At 32.9% G+C, this 9,327-nt stretch overlaps 1 protein-coding gene across 1 annotated transcript; it reads left to right on the top strand.

Annotated features, from left to right (window-relative positions):
• The first annotated feature begins 6,761 nt into the window (after nucleotides 1-6,761).
• Nucleotides 6,762-7,475, top strand: LOC129959015 (myosin-J heavy chain-like). The gene has a single exon (XM_056071785.1). The coding sequence runs from the start codon at nucleotides 6,762-6,764 to the stop codon at nucleotides 7,473-7,475; it is 714 nt and encodes a 237-aa protein (XP_055927760.1).
• Nucleotides 7,476-9,327: the final 1,852 nt, after the last annotated feature.

The following is a 9,327-nucleotide window of genomic DNA, read 5'->3' as shown; positions in this document are numbered from 1 at the left end:
CAATTTTATTGATTGTTGTTACAAAAACATACATCTGTCTTTAATATAAATCTGAAAAACTGTAGTATCCTCGTGAATTTACAATTTCAGGAGCTTTTATCTTTTTCACTATGTTATTCTCTGTGTAGAACAGTTTGTCTTCATGTTTAGGTCATTTCCAATATGCACCATTTGTGCTGTTTGTCATCACAGATACTACAGTTTCTGCACCTATAATTTGAATTACCAGTCCAGGGTATTCCTTACCATCATAATTTACCAAGATCCAGTTTACTATCTCTATGTTGGTATCACTATGAGATTGTTCCTGCATAATTGGGTTAGCTGCATTTAGGAAGAGGGATAGTCCATCATTTCGTTTGCATTTCATTCCGTGTAACTTTGAAATGTTCAAAATAGGCACAGCATTAATCCATACATCATTATTTTGTGGAATATTTCTTTCTTCAACAAATAAAACTTTTGTTGCTGGCATTAAAACTTTTACCAAGTAGTAAAAATCAGAAGCAGATTGTACAATACCAGAAGATGTTTGCTTGCTCATAACTTTTTGACGAACAAGTGATTTTGCTCTTCCCCCTATACCGTCTACAACCTACTGGCAGTTTTTTTATGTAAATAAATATCTGCATCATGTGAATACATTATTAGTATCTCACTTGTCATGTATTCTCTAAATATAACAACCTAAATATATTGAGAAATGTTGTAAATATCAGGTGTGTGCAAACAAATCACACTTGTCCCGTGCATCACAGCCAAAAAATCAACATAAACTATTAATTAAATTTTATATTTACTTAATATTGAGTACACATCAATCTACTGATTGTTCTTTCATTAAAAAAAAATTATAGTCAGTAAATCCAAGAAACATTACAGAAATTAATATTAATACCACTATGATCAGAAATTCTGATTTTTTTGTGAATCCCGTGCATCACGCATGCATTTAAATTTTTTTGTTTGCCTAATTTTTAAATGTAGAAAAAAAATTCATATCAATTTGAAGTGCAAGTTAAGGGCTTATACCTCATAATTTTCAAAACATTGAATTACCTTAATTTCAGTAAAATTTATTGATTTAAAAACATGTAAATGTTCCATGCATCACGTAAGAATCGCCCAACTGAAGTTCATTAATGCCATGCAATTAAACTAAAAGTTTTCCAATAACATGCTTAATACACAAGTACCAATTAAGTATTTATTATTTGAACTGCCTTTTTCAGCTTACAAAACTTCTATTCATAAAGGGATTCAAACAAGACAATTTAATAATTAAATACATTGTTTACTTATCAATTTAAAACATTCACGGTAGCACTTGGAGTAAATTAAATCACCATTGACAAATCTTTTAATAAAAAAATTAATATTCCACATCATAGTTATACTGCAGGTTATTTAAACAATACATTTAAACAAATGCAATATTCTATCTATTATAATCTAAAAATATTCCTTTTTTTTTTTCTTTCTTTTTTTAAATAAATGATGAAAATCAAATAATAAATTTGAACAAATGCAATATTCTATTATTTATTTTGATCTAAAAATATTCTTCAATTTTTTTTATATGAATGAATTTGAACAAACGCAATATTCTACTATTAATTATGATCTAAAATTATTTCCCAATTTTTTTTTAATAAATGACGAAAACAATCTGGAATAAATACTAGTTATACTCTATAAAGTATTGATGCATGTTAAAATACTTAAGAGATAAGAGAACATGAAAACATTTTTCAAAAGAAACATGCTTTATTTAATAAATAAAAAAGAGTATTAATATTTTTTAGCATGCAAATTTAAATAAATCATAAAAAAAAGATTATTCAGATGTAAAAAATAATTTTGGAATACAAGTTCATTATTAGGATCAAATCAAAATATAAAATCATTGATGAATATCCTGAAATCACAAAATGTTTAATTGCTGGACAATATTTGGTAACTTCAAAATATTGTCCAGCATTCAGATTATTGCACAGCATAGCGCGTTATAGAATATCATGTACTAAACGGGTACATAATTTTTAAAAAATGTTTGCTTCATATTAAAAGAATGAGATTAAGAAAGACTAATCTTTCAGGTTATATTAAGGATATAAAAAGTTCCAATTACCTATATAACTAGATTACTGGTCATCTTCTTTGAATTTTGTATTATAAATAGGCATGTATTGAAGAACTAATTTCCAGTCAGTGAAATATAAAAATGCTAATCCGCCGGATGCTCCAAAGCATGCTGCTGTTTTCACCCTTTACAAAAGAAAATAAGTACACGAAAATTAAAACATTTACTCATTTATAGAAAATTGACATAAAAATGTACAAAATATGACCTTGCAATACACGATTACATTGACCTTTACGAACAGATATAACAAACAGCAAACAGTTCACTCTTACCAATTTCGGGCGAGGTTAATGTTGTGTTTCCCAACGAGCCGAGTGAGCATTATTTTGGCAGAATATTACAAAAACAAACTGTTTTCAGGCAAAACGATACTACAGATAGAAACTCTCACGACCGGTTGTATTTACTTACAATTTTCTTTGGCATCGATGACGTTGTTGCCAGCTCATAAAATACTTAAATCAATATAGTCAGATTTAGATACTTAGAAATCACGTGATAAAAGGCAAAAGACGTTGCTTTATCTTTTCTTTCTGGCAAATATTCATAGCATATATTATTTGAAACTTGCAAATCTTTCAAAAATAAAATTTTCATGATATTTTTGCACTTGGAATGACTGAATTATAGCATATGCAATATTAAAATTTTATTTTGTTTGAATATTTGAAATTATTTTATTTACTTTTCTATATTCCTTTCACTGGCAATATTTGTTTAAAAATTTGCACAGTTGCATTTTATACCTTCAAGTATACTAAGTACAGAGACAATACTTTATTTGTCAAAGAATACGAATTCCAGACTTTGAAGATCTTGTGCAAGCTTGAGGTTTAAACTCGCAACGTTAGGGTTCATAGCCGAGTAACAAAGCCACTAGAGAAAAGTGTACACACCTTTTCAGAGGTTGTTATCTGGCTTATGAAGTTACCACCACAATAATCACCCATCAGTGAGTCGGTGGGGTTTATCGCTCCAGTTATAGCGAGCGACGAACATGATTATCGCACTAGGCGTTATGGCAAGTGACGGCGAGCGTGTGTGAGTAGTTGCTGCAGGTAAATGGAGCCACGAGAGCTGAATGAAATATGAGGTTGTTCAGAACAAGGGTCACCAATGTGCAAGCTTGAGTGTTCGAACTCACAACGTTAGGGTTCATAGCCGAGGAACAAAGCCACTAGACAAAAGTGTACACTCCTTTCCTGAGGTTGTTATCTGGCTTATGAAGTTACCACCATAATCTCTACGTGAAATTGGGTTTATATTAAGCTAGCTCCAGTCAATCGAGTAAGAACATGCAAACGCAGAAAATCTTCAGCAGCACGTATCTGTCCATTTGAGACAAATACTTGCTCATATCCACTCATTCAGAGCATGTACAAGCTCTTTTGTGCGCATGCATAATCTTACTGGAAACTTATAACTGTCTGAATATAAATCCACCTAGAAATCGAAAACAAATTTTTGGAATTAGGTCTGCCTATCTGTAGATAACTCAAAAATACTTTGAGCTAGATGAATGGTCTTTAAGCTGAATTTGTAAATTTCTATCAAATTTTCTGAACAAATTCTGTTCAGAGGAAATTTGTCAATTCGGCTGCCAAAAATTTACACTAAAACGATAAGTGCAAAAATAAGAGTTTTACAGTTTTCGACGAATAAAATTTGATACATAGATTTAACCCATCCAGAGCCGACTGTCTAGCTTAAGAATGTTCTTAAAACGGCCTCAGTCAAAATAAAGGTTGAATACAGTTTACTAGATAAGAAATTGGCAGAACGTTCGTAAACCGGCCTGGTATGTTTTTGCTTTCCCCTGACCATTCACAACAGAGGGGAAACTTTCCCGCGTCTCGACCATCACCACCCCCTAAACACCGGGGATTTTTAATAGTACTGACTGATCAATCAAGTAATAAATCTGTCGAAGCAGGGCAATTGCCATGTGGTTTTTAGACTAAGAAGTTGGTTTTCGCTCTGAGAACTAAGGACTTGTCTTTTAATCTGCAATGTTTACAGAAAATAGAATTTGTTCAAAAATAAATTTTAAAAAAATTCCTCAATATAATTTTATAAATTTTTATTAGTAATAGAAAAATTTGTTTAATAAATTATTTAAAAGGAATTATCATTCATCAAATTGCATTACAAATATAATACATTCTTTTTACTGACATTCAGTGAATTTTAATTAAGTTTTTTTCTAATTTTTAGTTGTAAGCATTTTACTCGCATATTATATATATAATGGATGAATATACAGTTCTCTGATTGAGATAAATAATAAAAATTTATTATTAATAATTTAAAAATACTACATTCATTTCGGAAATAAATCTGTTATTGAAAATTATAAATAAATATTTGTATTAGTTTTTTTGTTTTTTTAGATATTTGTTTTTCATTCCATTTTTTTAAGTTCTGAAAATAATAAAACAATCTTTTGTCAATATATAGTAGTTGAATATTTAATTGATAATATGTTGATGAAAATATTATTAACTTGAATATTTTTGACTTATTATCTTATTTTGAAATAATTAAAAAAATAAGTTGAAATAATAAATTTTTAAAGTTAATTTTAATATTTAAATAAGAAAACATATTAATGTATCCATTTACTCACGAGGCTTATATCTGATAAAAATCATCAGTTCATTCATATATTTAATAAGTGAATATTTTGAATGTCAATTTCTTATATCATTCCTAATCTTGTCACAAATCTTGGTAAAAATGACTCATAGTCAATGCAGAAATATTTTCATAAATCCATGCATTTCTCTGCTGACAAATATTGCGAAGAATCTTTCCTTCATCTTACTCCATCAATGAAATCAAAATTTCAATTGTACCCATTTTATTAAGTTACAATATTATGATTTTTTTATGAAAATTCGTAAATTATCTCGTAGATAAAAACGAGACTTAGCTGCATGTGTCCAGCAATTAAGAATTACTCTTTCAGACCGTTGCTTCCATGCTCTTCATTTCTGAACAATTCAAACGAATTTCATTGAAAATATTTATAAGGTATTTCACTGCATGTGAATTTCAAAAGATGGATGCACAATAAAATAAAAGAAAAACAATCTAGAGTAAGTAATCATAACTTCAGCAACGTTTAAAACCCGTAAGGGAAAAATAAGGTCTTTATTTCATTGCAACAATAAAAATACTTGCTACAAATTTTGACACATTAATTAAAATAAAACAAATTATAGATATTAATGAATCTGTAATAATTTTGCCAGTTTGTGGAGGAAGGGCAGAGTTCTTCATTTAAAGGATCTTATCCTCCGATCACAAAAATTGGATGGAAGAAAAGTGGCTTAACAATGACATAGCATATTAAGAAGGTTGTGCTAAATCAGAAATAATATATGTATAAGTTATTTTATATATATAAGAAATATAGAGAGAAGCTTGAATTATTTACGTCGCAGAATAAATTAGCAAAGACTCGGTCGGAGAATTATGTTGGGGCGGTAAAGCAGGGAGTTATTGGTGGTCTAGTCACAGATAACTCATCGGGGTTTCATGATGTTAAAATTTTCTTAGTATATGTAACCATTTCTTATCAAAGCAAAAATAATATTCACAAATAGCTTTTAAAAAATGCAAAAGCTAATATTTTCATAAATTATTAATTTTTAAAGCATAATAAAAATTTTAATTAAAATTTAATTTTTTTAAAAAATTTGTTTTAGCCAGATTTCTAAATCATTGCTAGAGATAAATTGAATAATTCCAAACCATATAAGTCAAAAATAGTATTTAATATCAAAATATTTCTATATTTATTCAAAATTTTACGAGTTAAAGTTCCCGCACATGCGCAGAATTCATTCGTATTCTTAGCATTGTGCTTTCAGACCAGATTCACACCGGGTTTAAAATTTTATTGGACAGTCGTAATGAGACTCTTAGACCCTTCAGAAGCTCTCGGGTTTCGATGCTTGGTGGCTGGATTGCTAGAGTGTAGCTCTTCGTTTTGCAGGTCTTCAGTTCGAGGCTCGAAGCCGACAAATATATATATATATATATATATATATATATATATATATATATATATATATATATATATATATATATATATATATATATATATATATATATATATATATATATATATATATATATATATATATATATATATATATATATATATATATATATATATATATATATATATATATATATATATATATATTGTTATGAATTCTGTAAATTGGTGTAATTTGTCTTATGATAATGAATGTTATATGTATCCCAATTTTCTAGAGGGATCCTGATTTCTTGAATTCTCTCCAAGGTTCTGGATTTTTCTAATATGACGTAACTTCCTGTTAGTGACGTCACTTCCGGCAGAGAGCATATAAAAACAAGCACGAAAGATTAGGAGTTGTATTGGAGCCTTAGACAGCAAGCAAGCTGTAGGCTGGTGACTGAGCTATTGAATGCGCAGTGTTATTCTTGTAGTCTTCGTTAAATAAATAGCTTTATTTATTATTTTTAAAAGGATTCTGCTTATTGAATTTACTCTAAGCACATCGCAGGAAATTCGTAACAAATTGGCGTCAGAAGTGGGATCGAATAGTGAAGATAAAGGAAAATGGCTGATCTTCATCGAGAATCTCTGTCGAAACTCACTGTGGCCGCATTGAAAGACGAACTGTCGGCGAGGAATTTGCCCACATCAGGACTGAAAGATGACTTGATCGGACGTCTTCGAGAAGCTCTTGAAAGAGAGCAAAGTTGTGGTGGTATATCCGACAACGTTGGTGAAACCAATGAGCAGAGTAAGAAAGCTGCGGAAGAAAAGCAGAAGGAAGAATCCGCATTGGAAGACAAATTAACGCAACTTTTGTCATTCATGACAGAAATGAAAGCTGGACAAGTTGAAATGAAAACAGAAATGAAAGCAGGACAAGTCGAAATGAAAGCAGGACAAGCAGAAATGAAATCTGAGATGAAGGAAATTAATAACGCCGTGAAGGTAGCCAATGCTAAAGTAGAGGAATTTGAAGGAAGATTAGAAGAAATGGAAAAGAAATTTGAGAAATTGAAGCAAGAAATGGAAGTTCAAGTTACTGAAGAATCAAGAGAGTCCTATGAAACTCCTCAAGAATTTGGATTGGCTGCTGCAAATCAATCTCAAAATGCTCGATATATGCCTGTTGTCAACAGACCCTGTATGAAATTACTGCCGTATGACGGACAAACATCTTGGCAGGTGTATAAGACGCAGTTCGCCATTGTCGCAGAAGCTAATGGCTGGGATCCAATTACCAAAGCTCGCCAATTGGCTTCTTCTCTCCGAGCCTAAGCTGCAGATATACTGAGGACCATTCCCGATAATGAACAGTTAAATTTTGATGCTCTTTCAAGTGCCCTAGAGTTGCGTTTTGGCGAGAAATGCCTGAAGGATTATAGCCGACTTCAGTTAAAGACTCGCCAACAAAAACCCAACGAAACCCTTCAAGAGCTCGCAACGGACATTGAAAAGCTGTCCCACCTCGACTTCTCCGATTGTCCTACTGAAGTAAGAGAGACTTTAGCTGTGCAGTATTTCGTCGATGGCGTCAGAGACGTAGAAATACAAAAGGCACTACGAATGGCGGAAACTAAGGATCTGAAGTCCGCTTTAGTCTACGCGATCAAGTTTGAAGCGGCACAACAAGCATCGAGAAGGGATCGTCACTTTATCAGAGGTGCGGAGGTGAAACGAGATGAGGATCCTTTACTTAAAGTTATGACACAACTGTTAGAGGAGTTCCGGGGGATGAAGCAGAGGTCTGGAGAGGAGACAGGCAAATTTAAAAGAAACAACGCCCGTTGCTGGAAATGTGGAGCAGAAGGCCATCTCCAAAGGCAATGCCAGGCTCGCCAAGATCAACGGCCTAGGAGCCTGTCGAGGAATAATATTCAGGAAAACAAGGTAGTGGCGGTCTCGCGGGGCGGAGGTTGCCAGAGAATGAAAAGCCCCATTTTGAAGTGTTACAAATTTCATCAAGCAGCGAGAATGGACTGTTTATTGAAGCGAATGTAAATGGATTTCCGTGTCGAATGGTCGTTGACACAGGGGCCAATGTCACCATTTTGCGCCAAGATTTAGCACAACAACTTGGCGTAAAAATTCTTCGGACACCGGCCTGCGTTACCCTTCAGACCGTGAAAGGGGATAAAATCCCCATTATTGGCAAGATGCATATAACAATTAAGTTTGGAAATGTGTTATATGGCCATACCGTGTTTGTAGCCGAAATCACCGACATTTTTATACTCGGTTTGGACTTTTTAACAAAACATAATTTTGTAATTGACTTTGAGAATAATGTGCTACGCTCAAATTCGGAAGATGTAGCGTTATTCCAGTTAGGAGCTGTTGAAAGAGAACCGTGTCATCGAATCACTTGTAAAAGTGATATTACTATTCCAGCTCGAATTGAGATGCTTGTAAGAGGGGCCGCTGAGAAAAGTCAAAACTTTCGACATGGTCTAACTGAATTTCCGGACTCTGAAAATTTTCCAAAAGGTGTATTGGTTGCTTCCGCACTGGTAGATCTTTCGAAGGAAACTGTACCAGTCAGAGTTGTTAATCTAACTGGTAATCCTAAAACAATCAGGAAAGGCGACGTATTAGCAACATGTGCTCCAGTCACCTGTATACAGAAACATCCCGAAATCATGTCGAAAAAGCCTTCTAAAGAACTCGAACTGAATCTGTTGAAGCCCACCGAATTGAATGAGGAACAGAAAAGTGTAGCATGGATGCTTATTGACGAATACGAGGAACTGTTTTCCTGTACATCTGGTGACCTCGGGAGAACGAAATTGGCTCAACATCGAATTGAAACTGGGAATCACTCTCCTATTAAACAGAATCCCCGAAGACTACCAATTGCTAAGACAACAGAAGTTAAAGATCTACTAAGGGACATGCAGGAAAGAGATGTCATCGAGCCTTCGTCGAGTCCCTGGGCTTCTCCCATCGTGTTAGCCCGAAAGAAAGATGGATCTACGAGATTTTGTGTAGACTATCGACGGCTCAATGATGTCACAAAAAAGGACAGTTATCCACTTCCACGAATCGATGACACGTTAGACATTCTTAGCGGAAACAAGTGGTTCTCTACCTTGGATTTGAAAAGCGGTTATTGGCAAATAGAGATACATCC

This window comes from Argiope bruennichi, chromosome 2 (genome assembly GCF_947563725.1).
Source record: "Argiope bruennichi chromosome 2, qqArgBrue1.1, whole genome shotgun sequence".
In the NCBI taxonomy this organism is placed as follows: Eukaryota; Metazoa; Arthropoda; class Arachnida; order Araneae; family Araneidae; genus Argiope; species Argiope bruennichi.
The sequence above is the reverse complement of the archived record's forward strand: the minus strand, read 5'-3'. Positions and strand labels throughout refer to the sequence as shown.

What these genes read in the sequence shown, in the direction of transcription:
- LOC129959015 (XM_056071785.1), top strand. Translation starts at nt 6,762, where the DNA reads ATGGCTGATCTTCATCGAGAATCTCTGTCGAAACTCACTGTGGCCGCA.